Here is a 24,885-nt window from a genome sequence, read left to right as displayed (position 1 = left end):
GACAATGTTCTGTTAATGGGTTGAAAAAGTGTGTTGATAGAATAATATGTATGGTAAACCTTCCCTGAGCTAGTTTTCAACAGACGGTTTTTCAAGCTGATAACCTGCAACCTAATCTAAGTGATATTGGTTAAGTCTGTAAAGTGAAGCCTGCTTTTCTCACACACTCCCCCCCCCTCCCATCTGCCCTCCCACGCACTTGAACACTCGTGTAACATCAATAAGAATGTTCGACGTAAAAAATCTCTTCGTGGACTCTTTCAACTCTTCACCTGCCCCATTCCTTAATTATCATAATTATAGGCTCCTCTGAAAATAGAAGAGTCCTCCCAGGCAATCATCTGAAGAAATCTCTCTTTCACTATCAATTTATAGGCTTTCTTGTTTGTGTATTAATTTACCTCGTAAAAGGTTCATAATTACAGCTTGGTTGGTGTAAGCTCAGTGGAATTTAGTGACTGAAACTTAAAAACTCTCAACTCAGAGAACTTGATTCAGGCTTACCTTAGCTCATTATTGGATTATCATTGACATGATCTGTTTAAGTAGGCCTACTATAGCGAAGTTTTGCAGTTCAGATGTTCGATTAAAGCTATTATGAAGTCATAAATTACAATAGAACGCAGTTATCTGATCTGAAAACTTGGGAATCTGGATTTCCGTCACTAATAAATATGTTATTATTGTGGATAACTACAACCTATCAATGCTATAAAAGGGCATGTTAGCCATTATTTTGATGAAAAATGGTTATCGCAATGTGTATCAACTTTTTACTTTAATTCGATCGATTATAGCTGGTAGATTTAAATTGAATTTATGCTTATGAGATTGAAATGGAACGTATTTGAGTATCCTCGAGCACACCTACAGCCGGTTAAGCTGATTGGAATTCTGAGGATTTTCATTGACTTTCATAAAATTATTAAGTGAATAATAATATAATATACGTATTGAATTTTCTTAACACGTCATATTTTGAAGTCTAGTGTTGACAAATGATTATTGAACAAATGCTATTAATACATATAATTTTCAATTTTTTTAAAGCTTTATATTCCACTTGAAACTTTAGAAACAAAATAACAGAAGAGCCAATAGATTCTACTGCAATAAAAACTACTACATAAATAGATGTTAATAATACGGTCCTGTAAAATTTCAACCATATAAAAGTATTGCATCATTGATTACAATCAGAGTATGATCTCCCTTCGTATCTCATCTCATTTTAGGCATGAAAAAAAGTTTTCCACTCTGAACAAAAAAGTGTGCATGTGAAAATATATTCAACTACTACTTAAATCCTTATTCTGATTTATTCAATACCTAATTTTAGAGTAGAATTCTTGTACAATAAATCAATCAATGAAATCAAAACACAATATTTGAGAGAAGGTAGAATAAGCAATATTTTGATTGTAATATTTCATTATAAATATAAATTTTCATTATTGATTAATTTCTGAAGCAGACCTTTTTAACCGTTTTAGATTCTATTCGGCCTCGAACGATTTCCTGATCTTGGATGTAGGTCGAATAAGACCAAGTCGGCTGACAAAGCAAAGAGGTGAAGCGCAATTTTTCTTAATTTTTGTCTGAACTCTACAGAATTATTCACATGCCACTTCAAATATCTTCAAATTGCATTGGATTAGAACTCATATTCGGATATGGATTCGAACTGAAATTAGCTTTAGTCTAAATAGAAAAGCAAACATGCTACAAGCAACCAAGCTCATTATAGTCTAAATAGAAAAACAACCAAGCTACGAGCAACCAAACTTGTATAAGCTCTGTATTCACAAACATAGGCCTACATGGGCCTATCCATAAACCGATAAATGAGTTTATTGGATATTCTTTGTACAATAAATGACGAATAATCATATTTATGAGTACTTACAACCATTTGATAGCGATGACATTTGACATAAGGCCGAAAATTACGATGAGCAAGATATACACTTTCATCGTGAGTCTATTGCCATTGCGAACTATCCAATAAATAAATAATAATAATTATTATTAGACGCAATTAGATAAAACTATACTATCACAAAAATATAAACAACTTTCAAAAACTTTAAGCATATTTGAAGATGAATAAACATTAATTTCTCTATAATACTGACTGGAAAATTGAATAAGCAAACCCCTTTCCAAGAAGGACTCTCAACAAATAATAGATAAAATTATAAAACAAACTCTAAGTAATATCATGATAATCCTTTATGCGCTTGAAAAATAGATAATTTATTACAAAATCGAAGACTAGATCCTAAACTATTTTTGGAGCCTGTGTATGGGATTGAAAATAATTTTGCTAGTTTTTCATCAACCTTAGACTACCAAAGTTTGATAATCAATCTGAATGGATTCTATAAATTTGAATGAACTTTAAATTGTTTTTGTTATAAATTCAATGGAATCTGAACCTAGCTATTTGTCATCACAGCTAATTTTCATCCGACTTTGTTAGAATTTTCTCAACTGATGATTTCACTGACACACCACATATTCAAGCACTTGTTCATCAACACAAAACACAAGAATTTCAATAACTTGAATGACGTTTCCAGTGCTACATGGATGTTTCAATATAGATGCTAGAAGTGACAATAATGGTTATAATTTTTGAAACTGCGAACACTTCACGACGGTCAAAACAACTTGTACAAGTCGGGGAAAACAGTGACTTGTACAAGTCGAAGATATGGACCTACAACCGCGCGCGATCACTGGTAACAGCGGAGATCCAATGAAAGTAGTGGCTCTGAGACTATTCTACTCTGAGCAACAGGTTCTCTTTTTTCGTACGTCTTCTCATCATCACCGTGGTCGGTGCCTCTAATTCTTGCGTTTTGCTTTTTGTTTTTTGCCCATCATCACATCAGTTTGTTGTTTATTAGGGGTTTGGTCTGCTTCTACCACCGTTTCGACTTTGATTGAGTCACGCAGACCATCAATTTGTAGGGTGCCAACACCAAAAAAACATTTTTCCCACTCGAGAGGGGATCAAGCGATATTCAGAACATTGTTTTTGTAACTCTGTTGTAGTTATTATTTTTGTTTTCTCTGATAGGATCCAATCTATTTGTAAAGTATTTTCTATGAAACAAATGTATTGAAATATCGATCTGTGAGAAATTATCGGTGAAATTAATATCAATGAGGTTCATGAATACCCTCTAAAGAGGGTAGAGATTTTTAAATAATTGAAAATATTATTTTCTCGTTCGCTCGTTCCAGACATCTTTATTTATTTATCTGATCAAACTACATTTATTTATTTATTCATTTATTGATTTATTTATTACTAGCAGGAAACCCGTGCTAGAGTCTAGGGACAAGGGTCTATTTTCAAACTTGACTTAATGAAATCTTGTAGAATTGAAAATAGGCCTTTAACCATCCTCGGTTAATTAAGAATCTATAATGCAACAGTTCAGGTTAATCAGTCCAGTAGTTCAGACGTGATGATGCGTCAAACATAAGTTTCCTATCCCGCACGTATGAATAAGCACTACCTCCGTAAACAGTTTACGGTTTACAGTTTACGGTTTACAGTTTACGGAGGTAGTGGTATAAGCCAGCTCTTTCCTTTATTATAGTACTAGGTTATCCTGGGTCGCACGAATGTGCGACTTTATTAAACTCTTTTTTCTCTTCTTTTTCTTCTTCTTTTCCTTCATCATCATCTTCTTTTTCTTCTTCTTCATCTTCTTTTTCTCCTTCCGCACCTTTTTCCTCTTCTTCTTCTTTTTCTTTTTCCACTTCTTCTTCATCTTCTTTTTCTTCTTTCACTTCTTCATTTTCTCTCTTGTCCCCTTTTTCAGCTTTCTTCTTCTTATTTTTCTTCTGCCAATTCTTCTTTTCCTTATTATATCTTGATCAGTCTACGCATGATCTTAGAAAAAATATAAGTTTTAATGAATGTCTTCAAACTTACTCATCATCCCCTTTCATTTGACTTATTAAACTTGAAGATTGGTTCAGTGGTTACTGAGATCTCAGGGTTGAACTGTGTATTAAATATTCTATTCGTTCCTTATCTATAATGTCAAAAACCATGGTATTTGACATGGTATTTTTACATATAATTATATTAATTTCTGCGTCACTTATATCATTAATTATATTGGAGAAATTACTTACTTATATATAATTTCTCCATTTTGTAATATTACATTTTTTCTCGATTAAAATCGAATCTTCAATTCGAGATCTATAAAACTTGATAGTAAATATCAGAGTAATCGATATGCGGACAACTTTTTAACTGAGAATTTATCGTAAATAATTGTGTTGCACATTACATGGTATCACCGAAACTGAGTTGACAGAATTAACAGATAAATAGATCATTATAAATATAGAGGATATATAAATTTAAAATAACAGTTTCGAAATAAAGTTTTATTGAGAACAAATGTAAAATGTAAATTCTAAACTTGTAATTTATAATTTAATATTGGTGACGTGTTCACGACGTCGACACTGGTTTTGAGGTGGGGCTTTACTCTGTACTTGTTAGGTCTTCTCTCTAAAAAAATGGTGGCTGGCTATGTGTTCTAATTTTGTGTTCTCTGAATATTTTTCTGTTTAATTGAATTTTTTATGTTTTAAATTGAGTTTTGAACAGTTTTATGGTGTTCTAATTTTGTATAAAATTGTTTTGTGTGTCTACAAGCCTTTAGCCATTGTTTTTCAACTATATAAATGGATAAGTATTTAGCTTGTAATGATGTTAGATGCTTAAGTGTGTAAGGTGTTGTTTTGTGGATTTGTGTTGTATATTGCCAAAATTCTTCTGAAGATTATAAGTTGGTTTGCTCTGAAAACTGGATTTCTCATTCATAAGCAATAGATCCATTCATAGTTTATCAAAAATCTTCCATTTTGGAGCCGATAACTTCCTTTAGGTTAATAGGTGTGAAATGCTATCCAACCTATTTAGGAGAAATTGGTAGCACGGCAATTTCAAAGAGGTACCCAATCAATATTGAAAGATGAGTATATTATTACAGCAAACGATATAAAATATCACATAAATTATTAAATCAGGAACGCATTGTTCCCCAAGATATAAAAAATGTGTAAGCAAAAAAAAACATTTACAATGCGACTTTTAAACCACTAGCTTCACAAGGGGTATGGATGTAGAATTTTGATATGTCCTCCTCCTAAATATTCCCAACAAATCTGCAAAGTCAAACTTGTGTTCAAAACATTCCTTTGTTGACTGGTCTATTGTTGCAAAACTGAAAATTTGAACCACAACACTAATCTGATGCAACAGGGAAATGCGTAAAATAATTGTGATATTATGATAAATCAAATTTAAGAGAATTTATCGCTCTTTATAGATCATTATCAGCATGGATTTCTCCCATCGATTTTCAAAAAGTTATACCGAAAATAGGAAAACGTGTTTTTCTTTCAAAAATGTCACACTTTCAAGAGCAGGTATCTCGAAAACTATAGAAGATATAGAAAAGTTGAGAGATTGTAGTAAATTATGTAAGCATCATTTACAATAGTCATGTCCATGAGATGCATAATTTTTTTTCGAGTTGACATGACAAGTTGAGAAACCAAAAAATGGCCCATTTGTTCCACCCCACCCCTCAACAATAGTGGGTAGGGGTCGGAACTTTTTATATGTTTACCTCCTTACTAGCCTTGCAAACATTGTCTTCTAAACTTTTCCCTTCATAGCCTTTTTTGATCATTCATAAAAAGCATAGGTCCTTTGCTGATCATTGCCTGGACTATTTGACAGTTTTGCACATCTCTCATAGATTCTGAGATATCTGAGCATTTGAGGCTAGTTTTAAATAATTTTTCTAACAACACATTTTTGAAAGAAGAGTTTTTGCTCTTCTTCGCCTTATGATAGTCCTTTTTATGAACTTTTGAGTCCTCTTTGTCCGTATGAAAAAAACTCGGGCTGATTATGATGAACTTATAGCCAATGTCTTCTGATGGATAATAATTTTAATTTGATGTTTCAATTCAAGTAATCTATATAATAAGGGAGAGTAGGGTTGTGTTTGTTCGTGTGTTCGTTTGTTCGCATCAAAACATGTCAACTTGTGGATTGCATACCGGAAAAACGGGAATGATTCTCCTAATTTTGAACATAATTTTGAACATCTCGTGCACCTGGAAGCCCAAATTTCATTTTTTATTATATTAAAGAACTGAATTATACACGTATACAGGTGTAAAGTAGTATGGGAAAATTATGTTTGACACATTTAATCAATTATGTTTTAATTGAAAGGTGGTCATATGATACATGATTCCTATACAGGATTTCCAGAGAAAAGATATGGTGAAAACCGCACATCAATATCTCAAACCTTTCAAAATTTATTCTCATTCATTTCCTTTGTTATAGTATAGAAGATAATAGATAAATGGATGATATTATCCATCTATCTTTCTTTCCATCTTCTATTCTATAATAGTGGAAAGGACTGGCTTAAACACATATACACATATACATATAGGATAGGGGAATTATGTTTGACGCATCATCACGTCTGAACTACTGAACTGAACTGAATGCTGCTTATAAATTCTTAATCAACCGAGGATTCTTATAGGCCTATTTTCAATTCTTCTGGATTTCATTACGCCAAGTTTTAAAATTGACCCTTGCGAAGCACGGGTACCTGCTAGTATAGTAATAATATAGTAGTAGTAATAGAGTAATAATAAGAATAATAAGAATAAGAATAAGAATAAGAATAAGAATAATAGATATTGGAGAGTTGTGATAAAATAAAAAGTTTAATTTTAATAAAAAAGTATACCATCATATTCTGTAATTAAGTATATATAATTAATTCTATTAATTCATATTCTAAAGTAGTCATATTCTGTTCTCATGACAACAGACCATGTCAGGATGCAAGAGAGAGATGCGCTTATGCGCTTGTGGTGGGGTGGGTTTTGCTTTGTCAACTATATATATATATATTTTGTGATGAAACTAATTTTTGTGACTAAACTAATTTTGTGATGAGAGAGAAAGAGGAAAAAGAACGGAAGCAGCAAGGAAGCAAGGCAAACAACAAGGCAGTCAGCCGGGGGGGGGGGTTCTGTGACACCTGTGAACCCGAAAAGCTGTCTGACAAGAGAGCATTCCGTACCAGGGAGACATAAGTGATGAAAGGTGCACGCCCTCACTACTCAGAAGATCGAGCCATCTTGTTGCACATTGCAACGCAATCGATGATACAGAATATCTTTTGTATCATATTTTCTCTCCTGTCATGGACTCGTTGGCAGGCACTTTCGGACGGGTTATGTCAGCCTGGTAGATCGACCGTCGAATTAGTAGCATCTACGGTCGGCGACGGTTACGCCTGTGGACTCTGCAATGCTATTTGATCGTCAGCGAGTCGCAACTGAGGGCGTTTTGGTTCCTCGCGGTAAACGCGTCGTCCGATTCTGTGATCGGCGATCAGTGAAGCAAGCGTTTCGGCAACTTCGCGCCTCAGTCAGAGCCCCTCTCGCCATGGCTACCTTCTCATTCCGTCTCTCTCTCTCATCGGCTCCAACAGAATTGTTGAACTCAAGAGCGGCCTCCTTGGCTGTTCTGCTGCCCTGTTATTGAAACGCCATAGTTGCTCTACAAGATGAGTCCAAAAAAAGGGTTGTGTCTTCGGTTCACCTCTTTCGTTGCGTGTCTGTCTTGTCTGTCGTCTCTTTGGGAATCTACGAATTGCGCTCCACTGGCAAGACTGCTTATTATGTACGTAAAAGTGAACGTGATGCACGAGTGACGTCATCACTCGCTTGTATCACCGTTCTCACTCAGCATATACATACATAATAACCAGTCATATATATCTATCTCTGTTCTCATGACAACAGACCATGTCAGGATGCAAGAGACAAGATGCGCTTATTATTGGAAAGTTTATGATGTTGTTTGTGGTGGGGTTTTGCTTTGGCAATCTATAGAAATATATCCCGTTGTTAACCGGGTCAAAGCCAAGGCTGAATTCCACGTATCCATGATTTCAAAATTCATCAAAAGCCGAGACAATGGAGGAACACAATCTATTCTGTTATTATTTTCTTCAAATTATTTGAATGACATAAGCTTGTTTCTTTGGTTAGGAAACAAACATTGACTCATGTAGAGGCATGGCCATCTTTGTCATATGACAAAAAATTTGTAATAGCAAATTTGTCAACATTTATATAAACTGCTATCACAAATTCACAAGTAGACGTGAATGGAATCGAGTTCATATTGAATTTTTAAATTAAATGTGTTGTGTAAAATATTTCATTCAGCTCGTTCAATTAATTAAAATTACATTTTTCATTTACATCCAAATTGTCAGGTACGTTACGTTTTTTTTTCAAGTACCCACCCCCTGCTAAAAGTAGATTTTATTTTATTTAATGACTCTGCAACCGGCGAGAGCCAATATTGTACCACCTTGATACCAGGGACGCATGACTGGTTAGAAGCTGCACTGAATACTCACTGAACTTGAGAAAGGTTCTTAGCTACTTTTTGTCTTTAAATTTATTTATTTCCAAATTTATCTATTTATTTTTTTCCAAAAGCTGCGCTTTTCTGCGTTTTATCAGCTTTTTTGAGTCTTAAAATCTTTAGGCCTATTATTGACTCCATTTTTGAAGGAAGGTAGCAAGTTCAGATAATGGAAAATGCAGGTAAGCGAAGTAAGCCTACTTTCTTGTTCTCCTCATTTCTGGTTCTGGCCGATTTAACTTAACTGAGGATCCAGGACACAGTATACATACAGTATGGAAACTTGGCTAGTACCCTGGCACAAAACTCCGCCACCTTGTTAGGAAGTTCAATTCAATTCAAAAGTTGTTTATTTCATAAGTTATACAAGCGATTACCGTGGTACAGCATAAAAATAAGAATACACTTTCGTCACCGTCAGGCGCCGTCCGGCACCGACCGTCACCGTTGCGTACCGGCAACATTGCTTTGCATCGTTTTAAACGAACGGCAACCCACTATACCCGTCCGTCACCGGCCACGACCGTGTCCGTCAGTCACCGTCGGCCACCATTGCTGTTTGGGACAATCTTGCCGGATAGCCGGTCGGTCCGTTTTTTTATCATTTTTCCAGTCGACATTCAACTACAGTGCGGTCCACGTTATAATGTCAGTATTTGATCAACATTGGACTTGCTATCCTTGTCCATCATTTGACAAAGCAGATAGCGCTATACTTTTCTAGCTCCGCAAAGCTACCAGATCGTTATTTAACAATGTAGAAATATAATCTGGCAAGGCAGAGAATCAGCAACGCTGTTCTCCTATCCTTTTCCACTACCATTATAACGTGGACTTCACTATATCAGTGAAGTCACATCGCCAGTAATTTGTTGTAGTGCGCCTTTGTTCTGTGAGCAATGAGTACGGACGAAATGTTGATAGAGGCTATTAGGGAGTATCCCTTCCTGTATAATACTAGTGATAATAGTTATCACGACAACAGGAAGAAAGATAATGCTTGGCAGGAAATCTCAGAAAAGTTTGATACCATGTCAGGTAAGTTATTTACAAATATTATTCTGTAAGCGAAATTATGAAATCAAAGTTTTGGCCGTTTGACAAATCACACGATGATGGGAAAGGGCTCAAATTAAAGGTCTTGATCCTAGGGACTCGGGAAAAGTTAGCAGTTGTCTTAAAAGTCAGCACATGCTGCGGCTATTACTAGCAATTCCTCGTCTGATGAACTTTCCATCGCAACTGATGCATTTCTTCTGGTTAGCTCCGGTTTCTGACGGAGCTAACCAGACGGGCAAGTGGGTTATCGCCGGAAAAATGACGGTGAAGGCGGCGACTGACGGTGACGGTCGGTGCCGGACGGCGCCTGACGGTGACGGCATAGTGGGTTCCATGGTAGGAATAGGCATAAACAGGGTGGGTGAAAAGTCCGAGAACGGCTTAATAGCTCATACACAAAGGTAGTTTGATGGTGGATGTGATCGAGGATCCTACTCAAATTGAAAATACTACTTTACTATGACTTCAAAAATATGGCCCACCATCTTGGTTCAGCCATATTGAATGCAACTTCATCTTTTTTAATAGGAAGGTGGTCATGCGATACATGATTTTGACACAAAATTTCAAGAAAAAATTAATGGCAAAAACCGCATATCGATATCTCAAACCGTTCAGAAGATATGCACATTATTAATCAATACCACTTGAATATGTATTTCATTTCTGATATGTATGAGATTGATTAATTGTATGAATATCTTCTGAACGGTTTGAGATATCGATGTGCGGTTTTCACCAATCATTTTCACTTGAAATTTCGTATCGAAATCATGCATCGTATGACCACCTTCCTATTTAAAAAATAAAGTTGAATTCAATATGGCGGATCCAAGATGGCGGACCAGATTTTTGAAGTCATAGTAAAGTAGTATTTTCAGTTTGAGTAGGATCCCCAATCACACTCATTATCAAATTACCTTTGTGTAGATATTAAGCCGTTCTCGGACTTTTCACCCACTCTGTATATATTTTGCAGTACTTGAATAGATCGATTAAGCTTGTTTACATTTTTAATAATAATGACACTACATCCCCCCCCCACTTTAAAAGGACCTACATTTCTCCCCCCTATCCCTATGCCACCCCCTAGATCCAAGAAACCCCTTCCCGCCACCCGATAAGTGACGTACCCTCCCCCCAACCCATGCAAACCCAACAAACAGAAGAAGAAACGGATCACCCACAAAGGCGTGAAAACGCAAACACCCGCATTGTAATCAGAGAGTATAGAATGTAATAGAGCCGCCTTCCCGTAGAGTGGAGCGTGCTCGACCCACCAACTCTCTGGTTGGGTACCTCACCATCAATGATAGTGTGTAGTGTATATACCATTCTTGCCTCACCATAACCGTCTTAAGGCGTTATATGGCAAGCGTTATGGAAAACGTCCATATCTTTAGTTCTAATAAGAATATCGCAAAATTAATTTCCATGTATTCCTTACATAATCCCAGTGGCGTAACGTTTCCAAACCGGGCCCCCCCGCAAAAAAAATTTCCGGGCCCCTCTTCTAAAATCGTACCACCTTTCTCCAGCCCCCTTCTCCCTTAATCCCAAGCATTGAACTCTAATGTGAACGTACATCTTTCATGGGTTAATTACATAGCTTAGTTGAAAAAAAAACTTGTTCACGATTGAATTCTACAATTCAAGTCAAGAATTATGTTTCAAGCTACAAATATAGAATCCAACCTTTAGAGCTAGAACTAGAGTTAGTAAGTAGTATCTAGTCTTAAGATTCATGAATAATTATTAAAATAATAAAGATAATAATTTATAAAGACCTTTGATTTGATGTCTCCTACAAGCCTCCAAGTTCTGCAATCATTGCTTTCTATAAACCAGACTGATAACATTGCTCTATTGCATATTTCTTCTTAAGGGCCCCATACATTAGGGAACTTGGATCGGCAAACTTGGTTCTTGCGAACCAAGTTCCCCAGTGTATGTGGAAAATTGGCGCCGCAAACCAAATTCGTGACGAATTGGTTCGGGGAACCAAGTTCGTGTAGGATTTGCCCCATACACTCTAGCGGGGAGAGCGAACAATCATTCCGTTCGTTACTTCAGTGTCTTTCGGGGTCTAGAGATGAGCGTTTCAAAGTTTGCAGCTGCTGTGGGAAGAACATATATTGAATATAATATATATATATAATTTCAGTTCAGTTGGAGCAGTCGAAGTAACAGGTTGTGTTTTTGTAGCTCCCTTATCTCAGTTCTTATCTTTCATTCATAACCGAAAGTAAAATGATTTGCAGTGAATGTAAATGTGAAGTGCCTGATCGCGATGTGTTATTGTGCTCTCGTTGTAGGATTGAGCATCATTTCGTGTGTCAAAATATAAAAGATTCAAATTTTCGAAAAATGTCGGCCGAAACAAAATCGAAATGGTGTTGTTTAAAGTGTAAATTAGTCAACACCGGTACATGCTCATCAACGGTGGCTGGCTTATCAACCACTGATAAGCAATCTCAGTTGGATTCGGACGGTAAGAGTAGCAGTGCTTCACTTTCGCTATCACTGACTAAAGCTGACCTTGAAGCTATTGGTCGAATTGTCAGAGAAATGATTCAAGCGGAGCTATCGCCAATCAAGCAAGAGTTCAGTGCAATAAAGGAATCAATTGAATTCATTTCTAACGAGTTTGATAATTTTAAGAGTGAACTTTCTACTTTTAAAAATAAGGTTGAGGAACTCAAAAAGGAAAATACTACATTGAAATGTGACAATAATAAATTAAAATCACAATTGGACTCAATTCATGAATATACACGTAGGGACAATTTGATTATTACTGGAATTCTAGAAACAGCTAATGAGTCGGTTTACGAAATTTTCAACAGTGTATCAACTGCAATTAGTAGCCCACTATCATCAAAAGACTTAAGTACGGCACACAGACTTCCTACTAGAATTAAAGGCAAGAATAGCATCAAACCGATAGTTGTGAAATTTGTACGAAGGCAGGACAAAGAGACTTGGTTAGCTGAATTCAGAAAAATGTCATCCATGGACAAAACTAGTTACGGTATAGCGACAAAATCTATAAATAAGTCCCTCCCTGATGGCAATGTATTGGCTCACCAACACTTGCCTCCTCAAATCCTTGAACAACTCAAACAGGTACGAGAGGTCGCCTCTGAAAAGGGGTACAAGTTCGTGTGGTCGAGAGAGGGGAAGATATTTGTTCGCAAAGATACTAACCAGGCGGCAATTGTGATACATCGCAAGGAGGACTTAAACTCTCTGTAGACTCAGGATCAGGACCCAATTAATTTCTTTTGTATATTTTTATGCCGTTTGAGAACTTTGAAATTCAAATTGTTTATGATAATTATGAAATATTAGTTGTAGAAGATTTTTTAAATTATAAAATTGCTAACTCTTATGATGTAAATGTCATTCACATGAATATTAGGTCCATCAAGAAAAATTTCGATGAATTCATTTATTACATAAGCCATTGTAAAACTAATTTGAAATTATAATATTATCTGAAACATGGATTAGTAATGACTCAGAATTTGTTTTTAATATAGAGGGGGGGTACTCTGTTGTAAATAGAAATAATAGGTTCACGAGGAGTGATGGATTATGTATATTTGTAAGCAAGGATATTGATTTTCAAGAAGTTAATATAAAAATAGATAACGTAAATTCAATTATAATTAAATTTAAATTAAAAAATTCATCATATGAGATGATCGCACTTTACAGGTCTCCTTCTTTAGAAGTAAATGCCTTCTTGCTAAGTTTGGATTCCTATTTGCAAAGTATTGGAAATGAGGTATCTGTCATTGTAACGGGTGATATAAATATTTATTTATTTATTAGATAGAGCGAATAATACAAAAGTCGGAAAAGAAAAAACAGGCTATAGCCCAAAACTTCTTCAATTTCCTGATTTTGTCACAAATCGTCGAAATATTATGTAGGTTCACTTCAATTTCAACACCAAATCTTCAATCTGAAACTATGAACCAGAATAAAACAAAGAATTTCAAATTTAGATAAATTGATAATGAAACTTCCGTTACAACAAAAACCAAACTTCAAATATTCACAAAATATAGAATAAAATCACTTAAATTTTGAGCTCGAAAATATCACTTTCAGCATAGCGTAAAATTCATAAATATCATATGAAAATATCAGTCATTCGTAAAAGAGATAGGATGCATATCAAATTAGGCAAGCAGCCCTTCAATGCAAGCCTTAAACAAGACTACATAAATTATAGAAATGTATTGAACTCTTTAATAAGAAAATCAAAGAATGATTACTACAACAATAAATTTATTGAATATAGAAACAATTCCAAGAAAAAATGGGAGTGCATTTCTGAATTGTTGGGAAAGGAGAAAGAATATCACGAACCTAAAATTGATCCTGGAATTTTGAATAAATATTTTGTAAATGTGGGAATTGAGCATGCTAAGAAATTGCTGGATTCTGTAAAGCATATTGAAATACCTCAATCATTAAATGCACCCCCAACAGATAGCATGTTCCTAACCCAACTAGTATTAATGAAATTTTAGAAGTAATTGGTCAATTGAAGAATAACGCTTCTCCAGGTGTAGATAATATCAGGACACATTGTGTTAAATTAATGAGTAAATATATTGTTTGTCCACTGGAACATATCATAAATAGATGTTTTTCAGAGGGTTATTTTCCAAGGGCGTTCAAGTCTGCAAAAATAATTGCATTACACAAGTCAGGGGATAAATCGCAACCAGAAAATTATCGTCCCATTAGTATTTTAAATAGCTTCTCTAAAATTATCGAGAAGATTATTAAAAAAAGAGTTTTAAACTTCCTAAATAGTAATAATTTTTTTGAAAAAAATCAATTTGGTTTTCAACATGGGAAGTCTACAACTGATGCGATCATCCTCCTGACTAAATTGATAGATGAAAATTTCAATTCTAAACAAAAAACATTGGCTGTCTTTTTAGATTTGACAAAGGCATTCGATACAATCCCTCACAGCATTTTATTGGAAAAATTAGAGAAATGTGGGATTAGGGGTATATGTAATGATCTTCTAGCTAGCTATCTTCAAGATAGAAGACAAACATTAAAATTGTGTGGAATATCAGTAACAGATCATTTATCTAGTTTTGGTTTACCACAGGGTACAGTACTGTCCCCAGTATTATTTTTGATCTATTTGAACGATGCTCTAAAATTGCCTATACCAAATTGTACCCAGTTTTCTTTTGCTGATGATACAGCATTAGTATTTTCGGGTGAATCATGGCCACAGGTGTATCAAAGTGCTAATGATGGCCTAAAAATTATGAAAAATTGGATGGATGACCATATTTTAACAGTCAACTTAAAAAAGACAAAATATATTACTTTTTCTCCAACATTAGCGGGTCAACCTGATGATTCATTAAAATTAAAAATGCATACTGATTCACTCTGTTCAAATATCAGGATAAATTGTTCATGCCAACAAGTTGAGAAAGTCATGTCTATAATATACTTGGGAATAATGGTGGATAGACATTTGAAATGGGATTCTCATATTAATTATTTGTGTTCTAAACTTAAATTTCTTATATACAACTTTTACAAAATTAATCAATTAAAAGACCTTGACATAAAGAGATCAATTTATTTCGCTTATGCCCACTCATTGTTTCAATATGCAATTGAGGCATGGGGTGGTGCATTTGATACTCATTTTAATAAAGTCTTCACATTGCAAAAGCATCTTATAAGGGCAGCACTGGGTAAAGCAAGGCGATACCCGAGTAGGAAAATTTTTGAAGAGCTAAGGGTACCACACTTAGGCAGTTATATGTGATAAAGATTGTTTCGCATTTAAATAAAAATATAAGTAATTTAGAAATAAGGCATACACCATACCAAACACGACCAGCAGTATCAAACATTTTTAATATAAATATATCTATATATATATATATATATATGTATAGAATATATCGCCCTGGCGGACGAACCGAACAAAGACCACTTTGTCTTCAATCTGGATTAAAAACTTTGTTCGGTTCGTCCGCCAGGGCGATATATTCTATCTATATTTATATTCAATATATTTTCTTCCCACAGCAGCTGCAAACTTTGAAACGCTCATCTCTAGACCCCGAAAGACACTGAAGTAACGAACGGAACGGTTGTTCGCTCTCCCCGCTACAGTGTGTGGGGCAAATCCTACACGAACTTGGTTCCCCGGATTAAGTTTGCCTATCCAAGTTCCCTAATGTATGGGACCCTTTACACAATGAATGAAACCTGTCATTTTCCACAATAAAACTTCTGCTTTTCTATCAAAAGTTAATTCCATGGTTATTTAATTTTTCTTTTTTAAGTATGCAATATAAAATATCATTTCGGGCCCTAACCCGGGCCCCCTAGACCGAGTAATCTAATTTTTTCAGAAAACCTATATTAGCCTACATATTATTGGGGCCCTAGCCCGGGCCCCCCGCGCCGCGGGAGCAGCGGGGCTGTACGTTACGCCACTGCATAATCCCTAACAGTCCCATTCCATTTCCATGTCTTCCCCTATAATACATTTTTATTTTAGCTGCAACTGTTTTGTAGTTAACAGAGTGTAAGCTAAAATGGTTCGATATTCAACGTTTGCATAGATTTCCATTCTCTTCAATAGGCTATCATGCAAACTTCAAGCATCAAAATGTTACTAATAAAACTTCTTGAATACAGGAATACCTTCAAATTGATATGTAATCAATTACGTACTTAATGATCACAGAACAACAGATTATGCGTTCAAACGAAACTAATAGTCAGTGATGGATCACTGTGACTGCTCTACACTTCACCAATATTGCAATATTATAGGACAGAACCATGAGAATATAATGTAAGCTTAGTTACCTTTCATATTCCAGTTGCATTCTGTTCCCGAAATATGATGTATTCTGGCCAGGTCACACTCATTTTGATGATTTTCTCTTAACAGGCTTTATTTACATGTAAATTATTACATTAATTTTATACTTTACGCATCATTGAAACTTCACAATAAAACACATAGCTCTATAGGTATATAGATTCTGCATACAGTTGAATAAATAGTCTGGCAATATTTTTATTGTCCTTTAAAATGAATAAGTCTTATCAGTTTCTGCCTGATTTTCTGTTCTTGGATCTGTTGATTTTTGTCACGTATATATTTCTTAATACTTATTGAAGAATATATTTCCCTATGGACTCAATGAGCCAATTTTTATGATTATCCTCTTGCTCTCCTTCTATTGAGAGATGAGATGATTCTTCAAACAAACTGATATTTAAACAACGTATTAGAAGTTTATTGGTGTAGGTACTTCATATTGGAAAGAACATATTATGTATGCAGTACATATAAATCTTGAATAATAGAGGTAAAAGTGTCTGTGAATGAATATGCCAACTCATCAAATCCATTGTACTATTGATAGTATAGTTTCAAGTAATGATGATTTTATCATTTCTGCTCTTCAAAGCATAGGTATATTGTTGTTCTGTGACCACCAAGTACGTATTATTATATGTTAATGGAAAGGTCTTTTCATACACTACAAATTCTATCCATAAAATTTTTTAGTTGAACGCTTGCATAATTGTTCATAGAATAAAATGGAAGTATGTGCAATAATTGCACAATTATTGTTAAATATTATAGTATTTCGGTTTGTACACGGTTAACATGCAAACATATATGACTTAATTTTAGGTAATGATGATAAAATATGAGAAAGCCATCGAGATAAATTTATGTTTCAATACTGTATTCCCATTAGAACTAGATATATGGACAACTCGTGTAATGCTTGCAATATAAAGACTTAAGACGGTTTAGGCGAGGTATCCAACCGGAGAGTTGGGGGGGTCGAGCAGGCTCCCGCTGTAGCATAAAATTATTCCAGTAGGCGTGATATAAGGGTAGGTTCCCGTTACGGATTCGCCTCAACCGGTGGTTTGCATTGCTATGCAAATTCAGCTATGAGCAAGGCAGCTCTATCCTCACTGAAATAGTATTTAATGAGAGGTTCGGATCACTTTACTGATCCGGATCAATTGATCTAGTTCACTGCCGCGAGCCAATCAGAAAACCAGGATTGGAACTTTCGATAGTGAGATCCACGGCATAATAATGGCAGTGTAGGATTGACAATACTTTTGCTGTCCTTTTCTATCATACAACAAAACAGATAGCACAATCTCTCTCTCGCTTTGCGATGTTGTCTGTTTTCCAGAATATTTTATTTTTACTTTTGACAGTGACTGTACAATAGTAGACAAACAATTATCAGCCGCCATTTTTTTTCTTCATTCTATCAAAATACTTGAGTAAACAAGTCGTATAATTGATTTAAAATGTATTTTTGGAACAATTAAAAATTTTTTAGACATTACCGTAAGAGAAACACAAATTAAAATACCTGAAATGATATTTTAAAAGTAAATAACTAACCATCCTAATCCTAGACTTCATCCATGCTTCAGTCAGCCTACACCTATAGGTTAGACCTACTCGTACCGGTATAAATAATATTGAAAGGTTATTTCAGAACTATTTCCATTGAAATTACTTATTTTTAATAGGATTCATATCTTTCTCTTATTTTTAAAAGAAATTGGAATAGAATATCTACCAAATAACTTATAATAATCTCTGTTGTTTTGAAATTCAGATTGGTGTATCACAGCTTTTTAAAATAGCCCCCATTTCAGGTTTGTATAAACATAAAATATGATTTCAGTTATGGAAGCAAATTTTTTAATCAAATTATGAAAACATATATATTCTTGATTGGTTTGACATTAAATTGATTATTTTATGGAGGGAACTATGATTATTATTAGATCAAGTTTAATGGGATGAATTGAGTAACAGCTGTGTACACTCAATGGCAAAATGGAGAGACTTGGCAACGTTTTTCTCCTATCTTTCTTCTCTGCCATTATAACATGGACCTCACGTATTTGTGCCATGTAAAAAGAGCATTGGTTGGATAGGCGTTTGATTGACAGTTTCCATTCTGTATCTATTCTGTGTCCAGGGGTCCAGTCCCCTGGCTATAGTGAGGTCCACTCACTGTATAATGGCAGTGAAGAAAGATAGGAGAAAAACGTTGCCAAGTCTCTCCATTTTGCCACTGAGTGTACACAGCTGTTACTCAATTCATCCCATTAAATTTGATCTAATAATAATCATCATTTTCTTGATAAAATAATCAATTTTTTCAATGTCAAATTAATCAAGAAAATATATTTTTCTACAACTGCGCGTAAAGAAAGAATTTACATACTCAATTCTCCTCATAAAACAGCTTATTTCTGAGGAGATTCTACTTTTTCGCTCGCTAACCATCTGTGCATGCGCTAGATTTTCTTTACGCTCACAAATCATTTGCGCATGCGCAAAGAGCTTCTTTACACTCGCTAATCAGCTGATGATAAGCAGCTCACCAAAGACAAACCACTCTCGGTCAGATCTTAACCTAAAAAGTCGGTAATTGTACCGATTCTACAGCCATGATGGATGGATATCAGTGTAGACGAATTATTATGAACTTTGTCAGATATAAGTGATTTAACAGGTTTGTGCATTTGTAGAAAAAATTTTGTATGTAATTTGCGTGTAATGGATGCTTCTTTATCGCTCTTGCAAAATTATCACGCGACGCGATTGCATGAGCGATAAAGTCGCACATTACGCTATTAATACATAAATAGCTATTTTCATAATTTGATTCAAAAATTTGCTTTCATAACTGAGATCAGATTATTTTCATACAAACCTGAAATGGCGGCTAATTTAAAAAGCTGTGATACACCAATACCAATCTGAATTTCAAAACAACAGAAATTAAGTTATTTGGTAGTTGTTATTCTATTCCATTTCTTTAAAAATAATAGAAATTATTTTTAAAATAAGTAATTTCAATGGAAATAATTCTAAAATAACCTTTCAGTATTATTCATACCGGTAGGAGTAGGTCTAACCTTTACGTGTAGACTAAATAAAGCATAATAAAAAGAAAATAAAAATCTCAGTACCCTTTTTTTGAAATATGATCACTTGAAAATGGCATAAATGTCTGAAACATGTAGTGATAAAATATTTCAAAAAAAGGGTACTGAGATTTTTATTTTCTTTTCCTACAGTTACGTTGAAAAGTGGCCATTGCTGCACTGATTACAGAACGCAAAGAATCACTTTTCCGCTCTAGTGCGGGAAAAATTTTTCTGCACTCCAGATTTGCAACATGGCAAAGCAAAATACTTAGTAGGTTATATGGAGCTACAGTGCAGCAAAATCAAAATGAAGTTGGTAACAGTGACTGCTGTGGCTGCTATAGTGAGCAACGAAGCACAAAGCGCAAATTATTAGTATTAGATATTATAACCAATGACAACATTTTTATTCAATTTGACAATAAATTAAGGTTTTATCAATAATAAAATTACACAGAAAAACATTTGATGCATTTCAGGCAATTTTACCCATAATTACCCACTTTTCATATTCAATGGTAACTGTAGGAAAAACTTAATGTGAAATATGTGCGCAAAGTTCCTCTGCTGAACTCAAGAAACCATTCCGCCCTCACCTACGGCTCAGGCATAAACGTTTCTTTCGGTGCAGCAAACTGTCACTTTGCGCACTAGTTGCACAAATAACTATTTTATTATATTACAAGTAGCCCTATACAGAAAAGAGATAAATAAAGCATGTATGAAGTCTAGGATGTTAGTAACTTTTAAAATGTCATTTCAGGTATATATTTGTGTTTCTCATATGGTAATGACTAAAAATTATTTAATTGTTCCAAATATACATTTTTAATCAACTACTTGTGTACTCAATTATTTTGATAGAATGAAGAAAAAAAATGGTGGCTGAGAATTGTGCGTTTACTTTTGTACAGTCACTGTCAAAAGTAAAAATAAAATATTCTGTAAAACTGTAAATATTCTGTGGCTTCTCTCCATGAGTTTACTTTGAAAGTAAAGTAGCCCTGCCCCGATGTTCATTTTATAAGCAGTCTACTTATTATTGATTTATCTGTTTTGTTGTATGATAGAAAAGGACAGCAAATTTTTCAAATTTCGCTTTAAGTAGGGCCTATTTTGCTTTAGGTAAAAAAGAGCCCTTTCCAGTTTTTGTTCAATGAAACCCGGTTTTGCTTTTAATAAATAAAATAAATTGAAGCGCAATAAATAACAGCATAAATAGTAAATTTGTAAAGTTCATATATATAAATTTGATTGTGACCTCGATGTTGAATTAATCTAGAATTCTGGGGCAGAAGATAGAATTTTAGGTCTGTTCGACCTTTAAAAGATTACATGATTTGAGTTCAAACCGGCGTGAGCCTAGTAGTAAAATAAATTAATTGAAGAAGCAGCCAGCCGCCCTTCCTTACTCACCCACCACATGCAATGGCCATGGCCGCAAGATTATGCGGATCATTGAAAAGAATCGCAGAAAGTTATAGCAGGTTGACTTTGTAGACGAAATTTTCTAATAAAGTTAGAGTTTGAGCAAGATACGTAACCAAGCAAACAATTTATTGTTGCGTATCATTGTGGGTATCCTGATATTACCTGAAATAGTGAGTAGTGAAAAGTCGACACATGTCAAAAGTACTGCACCACAGTATACAAAACAGTACGGAAACTTAGCTAGTACCCTGACGCTAATATCCGCCATCTTGTTAGGAATCGCCGCATTGTTATAGTATTGATGGTAGGTTCGGATCACTTTAATGATCCGGATCAATTGATCTCATTCACTGCCACGAGCCAATCAGAAGACCAGGATTAGAACTTCCCAAGGTCACGTGACGTGTCTAGTATTGGCGTCATGTAAAAAGCATTGGTTAGATAGGCGATTGATTACAAGTTTCTATTCTGTCTTATTCTGTGACTGCACGACGAGAAGAGCCCTGGCTGCTGTTTGAAAAAATCGGGTGTGTACAAGGCTGTGTTGTTCAAGGGGAGAGCTGAGATTTTTTTAATCTAATCCTGCAGCTTTCTCGTCATGTGCTATCTTTTACTACTTTGTAGAATTTCCATAACTTTTTCGAGGTTATGTTAATGTTTATGTTGATTTTTTGTTCAATACTTGAATTTCAATAAGTTTAAAATGGTTTTTTGTTTCTATTTTTAAGTCTTTGGTCATAAAAAAGTTTAGGAAATATTCATGTCTCAAAAGAATTTGGTAATTTAATATTTTGATTTTGTAAATATTTTAATAATTAAATTTTATGAGTTGTTCTCTATATGTAGGCCTAAGCCATCTATCTGTCTTTCTCCTTTTTTTTTTACTTATCGTAGAGATGAACAAAATGATAACTATATGGACGGTCTCAGGCCTCAGCGTAAAAGGAAATAGGCCTAAGTCAAATTCTAGCATTTTTCAGAAAAAAAATTATTTCTTTCATCCCATGGAATATTTTTTGTTTTTTCGTGGATTAATTACTTTGTGTTGTATATTATCACACACACATATACAATCTTTGAATTAGTTTCAAAGTTTGAAATTAAATCAAACTTTGAATTAGTTTCTCTTTGCAGATGACGCTGCTGTTCTGGTTAGGGGGCCTGACTGGGAATCCGTACTGAATAGGGCAAAGAGAGACTTGGCGTCATTAAAAACATGGTTTGACCATAATTTATTGACACTCAATGTCAGTAAGACAAAGTTCATGCCGGTCTCCCTGAGAGATGCTAGCGACACCTCAGTTGAAGGGGTCAAACTGCATACATGTGGTAGAATTAACAATACCTCTTGTAACTGTGAGTCAATTGCAAGGGTAGACTCTTATAAATATCTAGGTGTGATTATTGATAATAGATTCAACTGGTCTGCACACGTTGCTTATCAGAACAGCAGACTAAGAAAAATGATTTATGTTTTTAGGAAACTTAGAGAATATTTGAACAAGAACGAAATCCTAACAATTTATTACGCATTTGTTCAATCAATTATTGAAGGAGGGATCCTAGCTTATGGAGGAGGATTCAGATCTATTTTGAATCCTCTATTCATTACACAAAAACTGATTCTAAAGGCTGCACTTGGGAGGCGTTGGGACTACTCGACTGAGGCGGTTTTCGCGGAGATGGAGGTGCTTGATGTCAGGCAATTATACATTAGAACTTTGGCAACATACATATTCAAAAGCTATTCTGACATATTCAATACTATCACTCATAATTATACAACAAGGAGAGTAAATTCATAACAATATCCAAATGCCAAGGGTAAATAAAACCATCTTCACTACTAATTCATACTACATAGCCCATGTTCTGTTAAAAAACTTACCTATAGCTGCAACAGACTTCATTAACTATAAAACATCTGCATTCAAAATAGCAATTAAAAGGTGGATTCGGGGTATCGGTAGAGGCGAGAGTTGTGAAAGATTGATTACTTCAGAGTTTAGATTCTAGGACTGGATTCAAATGAGCTAAAAAACTAATAAAATCATAAGTCTTTACACATTCTATCACCGGTCACTATTACGAATTTTAATCATTATACTGGCTATTTTTCTGAATCTCCTGATTCTCTCTTTTTGAGGTGTGTGTGTGTGTGTGTGTGTGTATGTGTGGGTGTTGGCGTTTTCACGCCTTTGTGGGTGATCTGTTTCTTCGTCTGTTTGTTGGGTTTGGATGGGGGGAACGTCACTTATGGGGGCGGGAAGGGGTTTCTTGGGTTTCTAGGGGGTGGCATAGGGATAGGGGGGAGAAATTTACATTTACATTTAATGTAGTTTCATTCTCAGGGGGGGGGTTTAGTGTCACTATTATTGAAATGTCAACAAGCTTAACCGATCTGTCAAGTACTGCGAAATATTTATATTATGCCTATTCCTACCTTAGACTCATTCTCGCACACAGGCAGTAATGCCTCTGCGAGAGTAAATATTTCTTAATATTTATTTGTATATCGCTGTTATTTCTGTGGTGCTTACATTGTCTTATTTTTATTGTAAAGTGTATTCTTATTTTATGATGTAGGCTACCACTGTGATTGCTTGTAAGACTTGTGAAATAAATAACTTTTTGAATTGAATTGAATTGAGTTGTTTCCAATTAGTTTAGTGACTTGTTCCCTTTTACACTCCACATAACTTTTCCATGACTTGATAGCTTGTTGACTTCTTACTTTTCAACAGCAACTCCTGAGGTATCAAAATGAATAATTACATAAAAAATTTAGAACCTTAATTCATGCAATCTTTGTAAAACAGGATGTAGGCCTACTTAGGTACTTGAAACTGCTTTAGCATTGAATAAAATTATTTATTAGTGTACCGTACTGAATATAACAATGTCTGGCATTTTTCAAATGCTATAAACGTCAGGAACATTATGGATTTTAGAGTTACCGGTATTGATCTTTCATGAATGTGTCATTAAAAATTTATATTCAAGTTTGCCATTAAAGTTTTTTTTTCATTTTATCGTTTTATAATTATTGTTCTTTCATGAATTTGGGTTACTAAAAGTTTATATTCAAGTTGGCCATTACTGTAATGATATCTCTCATTAAACTTAATTTTCCAATCATTCGAACAATGTAATTTCCTCATAGCTTAGTATAAACACTTCTCATATTTTTTATGTAATTTTCAACTATTCTTTACTTTCCCCTATGCCTTCACTCTGCTCTTTTTCTTCCCTTCCTCACTCACTTTTTCTTTTCCCTATTCCTTAATAATATCCCATTATTATTTTCTTGTACTGTTAAGCATTGAACACTCGGCCTCTGCGCTCAGGTTCTTCGAACCTTGCAGGGACTTTCCGTTTTTAATATACGATAACCCTATTAATGGTATTTTTATTTTTCATTTCATATTGTACGGTACTTTACTTTTTTCATTTATAACCATTTTTGTCATTGTAATTATGTTTTTGGGACAAATAAAGACTTGATTTGAATCAACTCATATTGAACTTGATAAATATAAAGATACACTAACACACACACACTTCACTTTTTTTGAAGTCCTAACCATCATCTTCTGAGTCAATAATAGGGTCCGCAATACGACCACTTGGAATGCCTGAATAAAAGTTGTGGAAAACTGGTGGTATGTATGGGAAAAGTGACAGAATGTCTTTTTTTCTTCTCACTAATGGGAAGTAAGTTTTTATAGCATGAATCAGGTTTTAGAGATGGATTGGCTCAACCACGCCGGGATACATCGATTATAATATAGAAGGGATCTCCTTGTTGAAGTGAAGTCTTGTAGAAAAATGGTGTGTTTTTATTCTGGCCTGGACATGAG

At 34.7% G+C, this 24,885-nt stretch overlaps 1 protein-coding gene across 5 annotated transcripts in view; it reads right to left on the bottom strand.

The window, feature by feature from the left end:
• The window catches only part of LOC111050235 (protein Wnt-11), a 39,570-nt gene extending 18,525 nt beyond the window's left edge, over positions 1-21,045 (bottom strand). Inside the window, exons 1-2 of one of the 5 annotated variants that reach the window (XM_039437800.1) lie at positions 21,015-21,045; positions 1,907-1,997 (exon numbers count right to left, since the gene is read on the bottom strand). In XM_039437800.1, coding sequence (XP_039293734.1) covers positions 1,907-1,997; positions 21,015-21,030 — 107 coding nt within the window. In that variant the 5' untranslated portion in view covers positions 21,031-21,045. Of the gene's footprint in view, positions 1-1,906; positions 2,054-2,438; positions 2,775-16,465; positions 16,604-21,014 lie in introns of those variants that run through there. The other 4 variants (XM_039437802.1, XM_039437801.1, XM_039437804.1 and 1 more) reach the window with 4 other exon arrangements.
• Between the last annotated feature and the right edge of the window lie 3,840 nt (positions 21,046-24,885).

The sequence above is a fragment of the Nilaparvata lugens genome, chromosome 11, assembly GCF_014356525.2.
Source record: "Nilaparvata lugens isolate BPH chromosome 11, ASM1435652v1, whole genome shotgun sequence".
In the NCBI taxonomy this organism is placed as follows: domain Eukaryota; kingdom Metazoa; phylum Arthropoda; class Insecta; order Hemiptera; family Delphacidae; genus Nilaparvata; species Nilaparvata lugens.
Note: the sequence above shows the minus strand (reverse complement) of the source record. Positions and strands in the feature narration are given on the sequence as shown.